This window comes from Sorex araneus, chromosome 6, assembly GCF_027595985.1.
Source record: "Sorex araneus isolate mSorAra2 chromosome 6, mSorAra2.pri, whole genome shotgun sequence".
NCBI lineage: Eukaryota > Metazoa > Chordata > Mammalia > Eulipotyphla > Soricidae > Sorex > Sorex araneus.
Genome location: NC_073307.1, coordinates 20239599 through 20254507, shown reverse-complemented (window position 1 = coordinate 20254507; position 14909 = coordinate 20239599). Strand labels below are relative to the sequence as shown.

At 42.8% G+C, this 14909-nt stretch overlaps 2 protein-coding genes across 2 annotated transcripts; both read left to right on the top strand.

The window, feature by feature from the left end:
- The first annotated feature begins 804 nt into the window (after positions 1 to 804).
- Positions 805 to 6149, top strand: LOC105943101 (protocadherin beta-6-like). Its single transcript, XM_055142806.1, has one exon. The coding sequence runs from the start codon at positions 1317 to 1319 to the stop codon at positions 3699 to 3701; it is 2385 nt and encodes a 794-aa protein (XP_054998781.1). The 5' UTR covers positions 805 to 1316; the 3' UTR covers positions 3702 to 6149.
- An 83-nt stretch (positions 6150 to 6232) lies between these two features.
- Positions 6233 to 12895, top strand: LOC101553266 (protocadherin beta-17-like). The gene has a single exon (XM_055142803.1). It carries the CDS (start codon positions 8419 to 8421, stop codon positions 10804 to 10806), a length of 2388 nt encoding a protein of 795 aa, XP_054998778.1. The 5' UTR covers positions 6233 to 8418; the 3' UTR covers positions 10807 to 12895.
- The last annotated feature ends 2014 nt before the right edge of the window (positions 12896 to 14909 follow it).

Sequence of the window (14909 nt, the reverse complement as noted above, 5' to 3'; positions counted from 1 at the left end):
TAACGCCCCCCCCCCCAAATTAGAGAGATTTAGAAGGAAAGTACCTGCCACAAAGGAAGGCGGTGGGTTGGTGTGGGGGGTAGCGGGAGGGGCACAGGGAACAATGGTGGTGGAAAATGTGCACTGGTAGAGGGATGGATGCTCGATTATTGTATGACTGAAATGCAATCATGAAAGTTTGTAACTATCTCACAGTGATCCAATAAAATTTATCTTTAAAAATATTAATCATATTTCATATTACCTACTCTGCATGTATAACCAAAAAAAGTTTTGTTTTAGTCATCATCTTCTGAGTCATGCAGTTTAGAGGCTTCCTTAAAAATTATCATTAGTATTGCTAATCAATGTATAAATTTTGTAGTTTGTTGATGTGTGTTATTTTGAGCCAATTATATAGTATTCATAAATTCACAAATAAGTGAATTTTTTTATACTTACAAATTTCAATAAATAAGAAATTCCGTTGCTAAAAGTTGATCACAAGAAGTTTATATTATCTAAGGACGTGATTCTTAAACAGTAGTATAAATGAGAATCACTTAGGGGAAAAGATTGACAAACAAATTTCTCTTAGCACCACCCAAAAATATGATCCAATATCTGGAGAGGAGCACAGGAATTGGCACATACATGAGATTCCAAAATAATTCTTTTTTTTTAAGTAAACAGATTTTATTCAGAGGTTTCTGAGGGAGGGAGGAAGGGATAAGTGGGAGAGAGAATAGTAAGAGTAACGAGCTCAAGAGAGAATGCCGGCTTCTCTAAGGGTGGAGGAAGCCCCTACACATAACCCAGCTTTAGACACAAAAGTATAAAAGCATGAAAGTACACATCTCAAGAGGGGAGATGCGGGCGACACATGTGCTCGGGCGACACATGTGCTTGGCCATGCGGGCACAAGCAGCACATGGGCTCAGGCAGCATATGCGCCTCCAAAATAATTCTTTTGTGGTCCACACACTGCAGTTTAAGAGACACAAATGTGATCTAAAAGTCTTTATAAGTTAGACTGCAAATAATTTTGAACAGTCTCATGAAGTTACTCATATGAACGCATGGTGGCAGTGTAGGCTAAGAGAGTGAATGAAAATTGGGTGGACTCCATTTCCCTGAGAACCCTTGGAACAATACAAAACACATTTACCGCTGAAGCTCAGCTCAGCTCAGCAAGGCAGTCATAGCAGGACAAGGCACTACAGTGAACTGGAATTTCACTAAAAAAGGACATATCGACATATCGGAGGATCTATGCTGGACTTTGTGACCGAGTGTGGAAAAGGATTTTTCTCCTGGATTCAGGCATAACAACAGAGATGGCACCGACAAAAGCATACTGCGTGAAATGGCAAGTGGTGACCTTCATTTTGTTGATGCTTTGGTGGGAGGCAGATTCAGAACCGATTCAGTATTCTGTATTGGAGGAAACAGAAAGTGGCACGTTTGTGGCCAACTTGACAAAGGATCTGGGACTCAGGAAGGGAGAACTGGCTGCACGGGGTGCCCGGGTTGTTTTCAAGGGGAACAGACAGCCTTTGCGGCTTAACCCACAAACCTATGATTTACTGTTAAATGAGAAGCTGGATCGTGAGGAGCTGTGTGGCTCCACAGACCCGTGTGTGCTACCCTTTCAGGTGTTGCTGGAAAATCCCTTGCAGTTTTTTCAAGCTGCCTTGAAAATTCAAGATATAAATGATCATGCCCCAGAGTTCCCCACCAGAAAAATGGTACTGAAAATATCAGAAATTGCCTCACCTGGAAAAGTATTTCCCTTGAAAATGGCACAAGATTTAGACACCGGCAGCAACAGCCTCCAGAGCTACAGAATCAGCTCCAATCTTCACTTCCACGTTTTTACCCATCATCGAAGTGATGGTAGGAAACTCCCAGAACTGGTGCTGGATAAGGCATTGGACCGTGAGGAACAGTCCGAGCTCAGGCTAATCCTAACAGCTCTAGATGGTGGGTCTCCACCCAAGTCAGGGACCACAGAGATTCAGATTCTGGTACTGGACTACAACGACAATGTCCCAGAGTTTGCACAGGAGCTTTATGAGGCTCAGATCCCTGAAAACACCCTTGCTGGCTCTCTGGTAATCAAAGTCTCCGCGAAAGATTTAGATGCAGGACATTTTGGGGAGATCTCATATGCTCTATTTCAAGCTGATGGTGTTAATCAACCCTTTGAAATAAACCCAGTTACAGGAGAAATCCGACTGATGAGAATGTTAGATTTTGAAGAATTTCAATCTTATCATGTGGATGTTGAGGCCACAGATGGAGGAGGACTATCAGGAAAAAGCTCTGTTCTCATTAAGGTACTGGATGTGAATGACAATGCCCCAGAATTAACCATGTCGTCTCTCATCAGCCCCATCCCTGAAAACGTGCCAGAGACTATGGTGGCAGTGTTCAGTGTATCAGATGCAGATTCTGGACAAAACCAACAAGTTATTTGTTCTATAGATGATAATATTCCCTTTCTTCTAAGACCCTCCGTGGAGAATTTCTACACCTTGGTCACAGAAGGAGCACTGGATCGAGAGAGCCAGGCGGAGTACAACATCACCATCACAGTGACAGACATGGGCACCCCCAGGCTGCAAACACAGCACACCATCACAGTGCTGGTGTCAGACGTGAACGACAACGCCCCTGCCTTCAGCCAGCCCTCCTACACCCTGCTGGTGGGCGAGAACAACAGCCCCGCCCTGCACATTGGCAGCGTGAGCGCCACCGACCCCGACGAGGGCAGCAACGCCCAGGTCACCTACTCGCTGCTGCCGCCCCAAGACCCGCAGCTGCCGCTCGCCTCGCTGGTGTCCATCAACGCCGACAACGGGCAGCTGTTCGCGCTGCGCTCGCTGGACTTCGAGGCCGTGCGCGCCTTCGAGTTCGGCGTGGGCGCGTGGGACCGCGGCTCGCCCGCGCTCGGCAGCCAGGCGCGCGTGCGCGTGCTGGTGCTGGACCGCAACGACAACGCGCCCTTCGTGCTGTACCCGCTGCAGAACGCGTCGGCGCCCTGCAGCGAGCTGGTGCCCAGGGCGGCAGAGGCGGGCTACCTGGTGACCAAGGTGGTGGCGGTGGACGGCGACTCGGGCCAGAACGCCTGGCTGTCGTTCCAGCTGCTCAAGGCCACGGAGCCCGGGCTCTTCAGCGTGTGGGCGCACAATGGCGAGGTGCGCACTGCGCGGCCGCTCAGCGAGCGCGACGCGCCCAAGCACAGGCTGCTGGTGCTGGTCAAGGACAATGGCGAGCCGCCGCTGTCGGCCAGCGTCACGCTGCACGTGCTGCTGGTGGACGGCTTCTCGCAGCCCTTCCTGCCGCTGCCCGACGCGCCTGCCGACGCGCCTGCGGACGACCGCCTCACCGTCTACCTGGTGGTGGCCTTGTCCTGCGTGTCGTCGCTCTTCCTCTTCTCCGTGCTGGCCTTCGTGGCCGTGCGCCTGTGCAGGCGGCCTGGCCCTCCCGCGGGGGGCCCCTACCCGCTGCCCGACGCGCACTTCCCTGGACACCTGCTGGATGTCAGTGGCGCTGGGACCCTGTCGCACAGCTACCAGTATGAGGTGTGTCTGGCGGGGGGCGCTGGCACCAATGAGTTCAAGTTTCTCAAGCCCATTCTGCCCACCTTCCCGCTGCAGGACACTGGCGAAGTAGCAGAGGAAAACCCCACCTTTAGGAATAGCTTCCCATTCAGTTAAGTATTGTATTATCTTACTAAACTGTATTGTGTTTTGATCTCTCTCTCTCTCTCTCTCTCTCTCTCTCTCTCTCTTGTTTTTTTTTTCTGGCTACACCCTGCTGTGTGCTGTGCTGAGGACTTTGTCCTGGTTCTTTTCTTAATGAATATAGGCTGCGTGGAAAGCTGGAGCCCTACCTGCTATTCGGATATCTCCTGAATATCTTATATACTAAAGCTACATGAATCAATTAGCTTTATAGGTCTATTTTTAATTCTATCACCACTGCTTCTTAAGAGTGAAACAATACAAAATCAAGCCTGGGTATATTTTCCAATATTTTGCTGGTAGTTTTAAAATGTTTGTCTCCCAAAACACTGACAATCTGAATAAAAACTAAGTTTTATTTGAGAAATTAAACATTTTAGACTTTTAAAAATGGGAATTGTTCTATAGAACAATGGGTAGGGTGCTTGCATTGTCTGAGACAGACCCAGGTTCAATGTTCTAAATTCCATAAGGTCCCTTCTGCCCCACCAGGAGTAATTTATGGGCACATAGCCAGGAGTCACCCCTGAGAATACCAGGTGTGACCCAGAAGCAAAAAAGTTTAAAGAAGTTTAATCATGTATTCTTTTTACAAAATTGTTGGATTATATTATGTAAGGACTTAATTTATTAAGGATATATTTCAAAATGAATTTGTATTTCAAGCTTTTGATTACAACCTTCATCATCACATTTTCTTTTTAGGGAAATTATCAGAATATTAGTGATGCTGTTTAGAAGTCCAATGCACTATCCATTGCGCAACAGAGCCACCTTAGTGATGCTATTTAATCTGCAAATTTCAATTGCGTGTTTGAGGAACTCCTTCAATCTTAAAAACCTGGAGATGAACAGTAATTGTATCTAAGTGCTAAGAAAGCTTTTCTATTAATGTGTATTTCAGTATGCCATAGGAGAAAATACTTTCAATGATATATATTTGACAAATGTAGGACATTTAGTTTGTGAGTTTTCATAAGAATGTCAAATGAGGGCCAGAAAAAATAGTACATGAGAGTACAGAGGTTAAGGTTCTTGCTCTGCATGTTGCAGTGCCAGGTTCAATCTCTGGCACCATCAGGAGTGATCTCTGAATACAGATCCAGGAGTAATTTCTGAGCACCACGAGTTATGCCCTCCCCACAAAGTCAATAATATTTAGTTAGTGATCAACATTCAAATAGTTAAAAATAAGTTTCAAAGAATACAGAAATGCTAATATACTTTCTGCAATCTATTACCATTGCCAAAAAAGAGAAATGATTCAACATCACTCTTTTATTGTCCTTCTTGACAAAAACAAACCACATCAGGGATGTAGCTTAGTGGTAGAACACATATACTTTGCTTTTAGGTTTTATGTGTATGAAGCCCTGGGCTCAGTCCCTGGTGCCTCCCACCATGATATATAAAAAAATGAAACAACAGAAAAGCACTTTCCACTGACTTTAAACTATGTGACAGCATACAACGTGCTTTTATCTCCTTACCTTTGCCTAATAATTTGAAAGTTAAAAGGTATTGTTTAATCCAACCCCATCAAAAAAATGGGGCGAAGAAATGAACAGAAACTTTACCAAGGAAGAAATACGAATGGCCAAAAGGCACATGAAAAAGTGCTCTACATCACTAATCATCAGAGAGATTCAGATCAAAACAACCATGAGATACCAACTCACACCACAGAGACTAGCACACATCCAAAAGAACAAAAGCAACCACTGTTGGAGAGGATGTGGGGAGAAAGGGACCCTTCTACACTGCTGGTGGGAATGAATGCCAACTGGTTCAGCCCTTCTGGAAAACAATATGGACGATTCTCAAAAAATTAGATATTGAGCTCCCATTTGACCCAGCAATACCACTGCTGGGAACATATTCCAGAGAGGCAAAAAAGTATAATTGAAATGACATCTACACATGTATGTTCATCGCAGCACTGTTTACAATAGCCAGAATCTGGAAAAAAACCCGAATGCCCTAAAACGGATGACTGGCTGAGGAAACTTTGGTACATCTATACAATGGAATACTATGCAGCTGTTAGAAAAAAGGAGGTCATGAATTTTGTATTTAAGTGGTTCAGCATGAAAAGTTTCATGCTGAGTGAAATGAGTCAGAAAGAGAGAGACAGATGTAGAAAGATTGCACACATCTATGGTATATAGAATAACAGAGTGGGAGAGTAACACCCAAGAATTGTAGAAATAAGTACCAGGAGGTTGACTCCATGGCTTGGAGGCTGGCCTCACATTCTGGGGAAAGGGCAACTCAGAGAAGGGATCACCAACTATAATGCAGTCAAAGGCCATGTGGGGGAAGGGAGTTGCGGGCTGAATGAGGGCTAGAGACTGAGCACAGTGGCCACTCAACACCTTTATTGCAAACCACAACAGCTAATTAGAGAGAGAACAGAAGGGAATGCCCTGCCACAGTAGCAGGGTGGGGTGGGGGAGATGGGATTTGGGAGGGTGGGAGGGATGCTGGGTTTACTGGTGGTGGAGAATGGGCACTGGTGAAGGGATGGGTTCCTGAACTTTGTATGAGGGAAGCATAAGCACAAAAGTGTATAAATCTGTAACTGTACCCTCATGGTGATTCACTAATTAAAAATAAATAAATTTAAAAAAAGATTCTATAAGTCTAGAGAGAAATAAAACTTCCAGAAGTGAAAAAAATAAAAGGTATTGTTTAGTAAAAACCAAATTGTAGGTTCCTCCTCCAGTTTTTCAAGATTTTCATTTTGGGTCATGCAAATCATCACCCTCCTCCACATTCTCAAAGTGAGAGTCCTCTTGTCAGATTTCTCCTTCTCATGCTATGTTTGTATGATTTTCTTTATTAATAATTAAATATTTTCTTTCATAATTCAACCTGTATTTATTGTTATTTGATTATGTTTGCAAAATTTTATGAAAATCCCGCTTTCCAACTTCCCACCAATATCAGGCAATTTATAATAAAGTGACAATTCATTTTCATCCTGAATTGGTTTTACATCCTGTTGCATGAATATTCTTTCAGTCAGAGGCACGGAGATAAAACACTCGAGAGAAATGTGAAGAGCACGGAGGGCCAAGGCTCATTCTGGCTCAAGGCAAAGAGCGACTACCAGAGGCCTCCTTTTATTCTATTTTTTATCAGTTACATCCTAATGACTTCATCACAGAGAAAGATTCACTAACGAGAGTACAGACAGTTATAAGATGAGCATTCGTCAAAGGAGCATCAGGGTATACATTGTCTTGTCAAAGCTATGTTGTTATGATTAAAATAATCAGAGAAAGGTATGGAACTGAACATGTAGGCATTACAGATTATGTCTCCCAAATTCTTGTGGTTGGTTACACATAGGGCAAAGAGAAGGCTCATACTGATACTTGAAAGTCAATCCAGATTAAGGACGTGTAAGAGAGGAGGAAACTGCTGCCTTGTACTGCCAAAATAGTGTATGAATAGGAGAGTGTATGAGAGCATGCTGTACTCCTCCAGGTCATCAGACTCGCAAGTTTTTAGCTTGCCCACTAGTGAGAGTGGGGCCTCGGTTCTGCTTCCTCCTTGCAGGGCAGCGTCCAGAGGCTCGTCCTAATGGCTTGGCTTAGCACTAACAACATCAAAGTAGTATATTTTTATGATTCTTCCCTCATGTAATATTATAGATTGGTTCAAAGAGTACAGGGAATGCTTACTGTTCTGTATTCCCAGATATTTACCCTCTCCTCCTTCAAAGAGCATTCTTCATTGGGGTAAAATGAATACTTCTGATGTTTTCACTCTAATAACATGGCATTTGGCCACTTCATAGCTTTACTGGACTTTGAAGAAAGTGTATGTATGAATGAAAAGTTCTCAAAACAAATATAGCCCCGAGTCTGGCAAGAAAGCAGATTTTTCCAAGAGTTATAGCACATTGCAATTTGTTTGGTAAACAAAAACTGGAGGTAAAAATTTATAATATCTGGGACGTAAGTGATAGTATGGTGGGTAGGTAAATTTCCTTGCACATTATCAACACAGTTTTGATCCCTGGCACTATATGCTTCCCTGAGCACAGAGTCAGGAGTAAATCCCGAGCACTGCCAAATGTAACCCAAACACACACCAAAAATTAACTCTCATAACATCACCTAATGCAATAGAACAAGTTACTCTTACAGTAGAGTATATGTCCCTGAGACCAAGAATTCTGTGTTTACTACAAGTTTTTGCTTTATCTCCAGTAGAAAAATTCCTGCACCAAGAAATACTAGTTAAATTTTCTCTTGAGTCAAACTTTGTGTAGTGAATTTTTCCTTTATAAAGATGAATACAAATATAAATATATTCTTTGAACCCTCATACCTATATTTATCTATCTGAGTAAGATTGCAGGACAGGTGAGAGGGCAAGAGTTCATTCCATGGTATGACCCAAAAAGCTACTTCCAGCCTTGAAATAAAAATTGCCTGATGTTGTAAAGTAGAACGCTTGGTGGCGCTGCAGACTAAGAGTAAAAACGTCTGCAATCTCCATAAAAGCTGAGCAGTTTGGAAACAAAGGAAACAGTTTGCACTACTGGGGGTAGGTTTCAGAGAGGTGACAATGCTTATGTTAATTTAAGAAGGACTAAAAATCATTGTGCCAAGACGGGAGAGCTGTCCGCAGAGCAATTATTTTGTGATTATTTGGATCTTCTGGAGCTGGAGGAACCATGACGATCCTGCTACCCAAAGCACCACAGAAAAGGCAAGTGACCGCCATTATTTTTCTGTTATTTTGGGAGGTGGGTGGTGAGACCCTTAAGTATTCCATTCTAGAAGAGGGGGATGGCGGTTCCTTTGTGGCCAATTTAGCAAAGGATTTGGGGATGGGCTTAAGGGAGCTGACTGCGAGGGGTGCCCGGATTCTTTCCAAGGGAAATAAACAGCATTTGCAGTTTGAGCAGGAAAGTGGGGATTTGCTCATCAAAGAAAAACTGGACCGGGAAGAGGTGTGTGGTGACACAGACCCATGTATACTGCCTTTCCAAGTGTTACTGGAAAACCCGGTACAATTTGTTCAAGGTGAAATATACCTCCAAGACATAAATGATCATGCTCCAGAATTCTTGGAAAAGGAAATATTCCTGAAAATCTCAGAAAGCAGCCATCTAGGAACTGCATTTCCTTTAAAAATAGCTCAAGATTTAGATGTGGGTAACAACACAGTTCAGAACTATACGATTAGCAGCAACTCCCATTTCCACCTTTCCACTCAAAGTCACAGAGATGGCAGGAAATATCCAGAACTGGTTCTGGACAAAGTGCTTGACCGTGAGGAGCAGTCAGAGCTCAGGTTGATCCTCAAAGCAATGGATGGTGGGTCACCACCTAGGACAGGGACCACCCAGGTTCTCATTATGGTCCTGGACATAAATGATAATGCGCCTGAATTTGCTCAGCCTCTCTACCAGGTGCAGGTCCCAGAGAACAGTCCGATAGGGTCCCTTGTCATTACTGTCTCTGCAAGGGATTTAGATGCTGGGACCCATGGGGAGCTATCCTACTCATTTTTCCAGTCCTCAAATCAAATAATGCAGGCTTTTGAAATAAACACAGTCATGGGAGAAATTCGATTAAAGAAAATGTTGGATTTTGAGGAAATTCAATCATACCAAATGGAAGTTGAGGCCTCAGATGGCGGGGGTCTTTCTGGAAAATGCACGGTTGCCATAGAAGTGATGGATGTAAACGACAATGCACCAGAACTGACTATGTCATTGCTCAACAACAATATCCCAGAAAACTCCCAGGACACTGTGGTGGCTATTTTCGGAATTTCCGATCCAGACTCCGGGGACAATGGGAAAGTGACATGTTCCATTCAAGACCATCTCCCCTTCCTTTTGAAACATACCATAGAAAACTTCTACACTTTGGTCACAGAAGGAGCGCTCGACAGAGAGAGCCAGGCGGAGTACAACATCACCATCACAGTGACAGACATGGGCACCCCCAGGCTGCAAACACAGCACACCATCACAGTGCTGGTGTCAGACGTGAACGACAACGCCCCCGCCTTCAGCCAGCCCTCCTACACCCTGCTGGTGGGCGAGAACAACAGCCCCGCCCTGCACATTGGCAGCGTGAGCGCCACCGACCCCGATGAGGGCAGCAACGCCCAGGTCACCTACTCGCTGCTGCCGCCCCAAGACCCGCAGCTGCCGCTCGCCTCGCTGGTGTCCATCAACGCCGACAACGGGCAGCTGTTCGCGCTGCGCTCGCTGGACTTCGAGGCCGTGCGCGCCTTCGAGTTCGGCGTGGGCGCGTGGGACCGCGGCTCGCCTGCGCTCGGCAGCCAGGCGCGCGTGCGCGTGCTGGTGCTGGACCGCAACGACAACGCGCCCTTCGTGCTGTACCCGCTGCAGAACGCGTCGGCGCCCTGCAGCGAGCTGGTGCCCAGGGCGGCAGAGGCGGGCTACCTGGTGACCAAGGTGGTGGCGGTGGACGGCGACTCGGGCCAGAACGCCTGGCTGTCGTTCCAGCTGCTCAAGGCCACGGAGCCCGGGCTCTTCAGCGTGTGGGCGCACAATGGCGAGGTGCGCACCGCGCGGCCGCTCAGCGAGCGCGACGCGCCCAAGCACAGGCTGCTGGTGCTGGTCAAGGACAATGGCGAGCCGCCGCTGTCTGCCAGCGTCACGCTGCACGTGCTGCTGGTGGACGGCTTCTCGCAGCCCTTCCTGCCGCTGCCCGACGCGCCTGCCGACGCGCCTGCGGACGACCGCCTCACCGTCTACCTGGTGGTGGCCTTGGCCTGCGTGTCGTCGCTCTTCCTCTTCTCCGTGCTGGCCTTCGTGGCTGTGCGCCTGTGCAGGCGGCCTGGCCCTCCCGCTGGGGGCCCCTACCCGCTGCCCGACGCGCACTTCCCGGGACACCTGCTGGACGTCAGTGGCACTGGGACCCTGTCGCACAGCTACCAGTATGAGGTGTGTCTGGCTGGGGGCGCTGGCACCAATGAGTTCAAGTTCCTCAAGCCCATTCTGCCCAATTTTATGGGTGAAGGGCCTGCTGGGGACATAGAGGAAAATTCTAACTTTAGAAACCAATTTGGGTTCAATTAGTAATCTGATGTGATAAGTATTTTCTAATATATGTTTCCAATCCCTTTAATGCACATAATAAACTTATTCTCGCATGTGCTTACTATCATATTGTTATTTCAACCTGTGGAAGTGTTTTCTATCTAGAATATGTGGGTGGGATGTTCATATTAACCAGCTTCGTTTTTGCATGTTCTTAGAGTAGAGAAATGATATTTCAAGTTATGGGCAGTGAGAGTCTTAGCAGGGCCAAATGTTTTTTCGTGTTTGACATTGAGTTTGACATCTGTTATCTTGTTAGGATTAAAAGAATTATAATTTTTCATCCTATGCATGGATCTTAACTACATCTGGAAGTGATGACTTTGTGTTTTGTTTTAGGTCCACACACACTAGCTCTGTGTCAGGAATCATTCTGGCAGAGCTTTGGGTTGAGGGGACCACATATGTGGTGTCCCGGATAGAACCTAGTTGGCCATGTATAAGGCAGACACTTAATCCCCTGTATTTTCTCTCTGGCCCCAGCGCATAAAGCTTGCTACACTGTTAGCTGTTGGATTTTATAGTGTTGTTTTGAAAACACTGTTGCCTTTCTCAAATGAGTCAGAGTTTTATCTGGATTTTTTTCTATATTGAATCTTTGATATTATATATTCAGACCACCTGTTATTATTTTTTGGTTTTGTTTCTTTGAGTGCTTAGGTCCACAGCTGGCATCTGCTTAGAGGACCTCTTAGTGCTGAAGATTGAGCCTGGGCTCTTGAATGCAAAATTTTGCTCCAGCTCTTTGAGTCATCTTTCTAGCCTAGTTATTTTAAAAGGCAAATTCCTTTAAAAAAGAGTGGAAAAATATTGGTGGACATATTACTTTTTAAAAATATTGATGACCACCTGAAGTACTCAGTGACACCACTTGGCAGTCAGATTTGTTATGCTCTTAACAGCTGAGCCAGAACCCTGGCTTCTATAACTTTGTCCATGATGAATGGTTTGGCATGTAAGTAACTATTTCTGTTTTACTTAAAAAATAACATTTTCACACAATTCAATCACTGATAACAAAAATTAAGCCATATAACATCAATTCTCAGTCAAAATTATCATTAACATTATAAATTATTTTCTGCATGGGTATTTTAATGTAAATTATTTTGTAATAAACTTTTAGTATTACAATTAAAACTATCAGATTCTGCTTGACACAGTAAAACAAAGCAATTTGAAATTCGAGTTTGATAAATAATCCCTACAAATTAAAGAACAAGATTATGATGCATTTTAATATTAGCATCACTTAACTGTGCTTCTCGCCTCATCTTTATAATTTTTGTTATATGAATTCTTTCAAACTATTATAACATTACAGTTAATTTACAAAAATAATTTCCATAATTTTATAGACATTTTATGTTTCTTAATTTTAATCTAAAGTTATACAATTTTCCCCCCAAATTAACCAAGCCTGACTTCAGGTATCAATTTTTAAAGCTTTTATTTTTTTTGCATGCTATTTACTTCAATTTTTTAAAATATTTTTTCTCAAATATCAGGTTTTTTCTCAAATATCAGTTTTTTAGGAGACATAAACTCTCAAGTTTCCTCTACTTCATCCTTTTTTTTTTTTGCTTTTTGGGTCACATCTGTCGATGCATAGGGGTTACTCCTGGCTTTTGCACTCAGGAATTACCCCCTGGCGGTACTCAGGGGATCATATGGGATCCTGGGAATCCAAACCAGGTTGGCAGCGTGCAAGGCAAATGCCCTACCCGCTGTGCTATTGCTCCAGTCCCTTCTTCATCCTTTAATATTTAAATAATTGTGTAAACATTGCTTATGCCTGAGTCATCTATTACATGGAGTATCTTTTCTTTAGCTTCAATAATTGCCTGCTTTTCTCTTTCCTTTCCTTTCTATATGTTTTAAATTGTCATATATTTGCTAAAGATATTCTCTGTATTATTAAACTTATAAAGAAATTTCTCAGTTCTATTGGTTTTTCTTGGAGTCATCCAGATTCATACTCAATTATTTTTCTTTCTAGATCTATTCCACAGGTGGTGATTGGGGGCTTACATGACCCTGGGAATTAATTTTGTGGATTTTTTGTCATCTTATTGTAGTTTGCTCCCTTTAGCTCCTGATGAGTACTTGATAATAAAGTTATTGAAAACTGAACACATGAATATGTTTAGATGTTGACTTAATTATTTTGACAGGTTGGAATAATAGATTAATCATTATTTCTAGTATTTTAAAGGCATTCCTTAATTTTCTTCTTATATTCAAAACTGAGATGTTCAACATTCTGATTTCCACTCACATTTGACACTTGTACTTTCCTCTAGATTCTAGGTTAGGGGTTATTTTTTCACCTCCTAGTATTAGTTGACATCTGGAAACATTTTAGGCTGCTGCTATTGGCATCTAGAGGGTTGAAATCTGGGATGCTGTTGACTATTTGACAATGCACAGTGCTATTCCCAACAAATTATCTAACCCCAAATGCCAATAGTACTGAAGCTGAGAAATATGGCTCTATTTATTCTAGATTAGGTTACTAATTAATTTAGTTATTCTTTTATCTCCAATGGCTCTAAAATTTATTATGCATCATTGTGTAAGAAATTTACCTCTCATTGTACTGTGTAGTCAGTCAGATTAGTTAATCTTGAGACATGTTGTTCAGACTCAATCATGATTTGCTTCTGTGTCTTAATGTTTAAGTTTAAAGTTTTTTACCTCCACTTAATTTTTATGGTGCCAGTAATTGAACCGAGAACCTCACACCTATAAGTCAAATGTTCTATCATGGAGTCAGATCCCCTTATATATTCTTAATTTATAATTCCTGTTCATTGTCTAGTAACCTTCTTAATTTATAATTACTGCTCATTGTCTAGTAACCACATATATCTTGTCATTTTTATTATCTTTCTTTATTGTATTTATTTTTATTCATTTTATTTATTTTTATTTTTGTAGATGTTATATAGTTTAACTCTTGTGATGAATTTATTGTGTTTACTCATTTTCACCTGAGATGATTCAATGATCTGAAATGCACAGTTAACACATGGGAGTCCCGGGTTCACTCCCCAGAAAGGCATGATTCCTCAAGCAACCTCTGGCTGCACTGGGAGTAAACCTTGGGGCACCTCTAGGTATGGCTTAAAACCAAAATTAAAAAGCTCTTTCTCAAAATGTATTTTTCTATGTAGGGTTCTTAAATCTTTAGTTTTTGTTTAGATACAATTCATATTGTAAAATATCATTATTTTATTTTTTAATTTAGCTTTTGGGCCACAACCAGTGGTGCTCTGGTCTTATTCTTGGCTCTGCACTCAGGTATCACTCCTGACTGATCTCAGGGTACTTTATGGGCTGGTGGGTATCAGGTTGGCTGCATGCAAGGCAAGTGCCCTACCCACTGTACTATCTCTCTAGTCCCATAAAATACCCATATCTTAAAGCATTCAGTTTGGTGGGTTTCTGAAATAGTCAAGATTTGTAGTCATTACTACTCTATAATTCCAAAATATTCACACATTTTCATCAGCATGTAAAAAACTTTGTACCCATTGAAAGTAACTTCCAGTTCCCTTCTCTCCAGCTCTTGACAGCCAACAATCAACTTTCTGTTTCTATGGATTTGTCTGTTCTGGGCATTTCACAAACTTAGAATCATAGGCTATGTGTCATTTTGTGTCTGCTTGTTTTATGGAGCACTGAAGAATCATAACTGCCAGAATTAGACACTGTGTGTTGTTAAAATTGCCTTCCAAGCAGTTTACTCTTAGTAGTCACTAGAGAAAGGAATCACTTTTCCCTGTTTCAGTTACATAACAACCCATTTCTTCATCCTAGCAGTTTATAAGTTTAGTTTCTTGATGACTTTAAATGAATCATTATATTAGAATTTTCACTTGCAAACTTGAAGGGGAAATATGTAACCACTGAAATACAAAATATCCTTCATTCAGCTATGCTTGCCAACATTTACAGACATTTCAGTTCTCTCAAATACATGGCAAATTTTCCAAAATGTCAACTCCATTTCCTCTTTAAATTATACATTGCTATGTGATTTAACTTAGCTAGCAACATGTGAGAAAAGATGACATGAT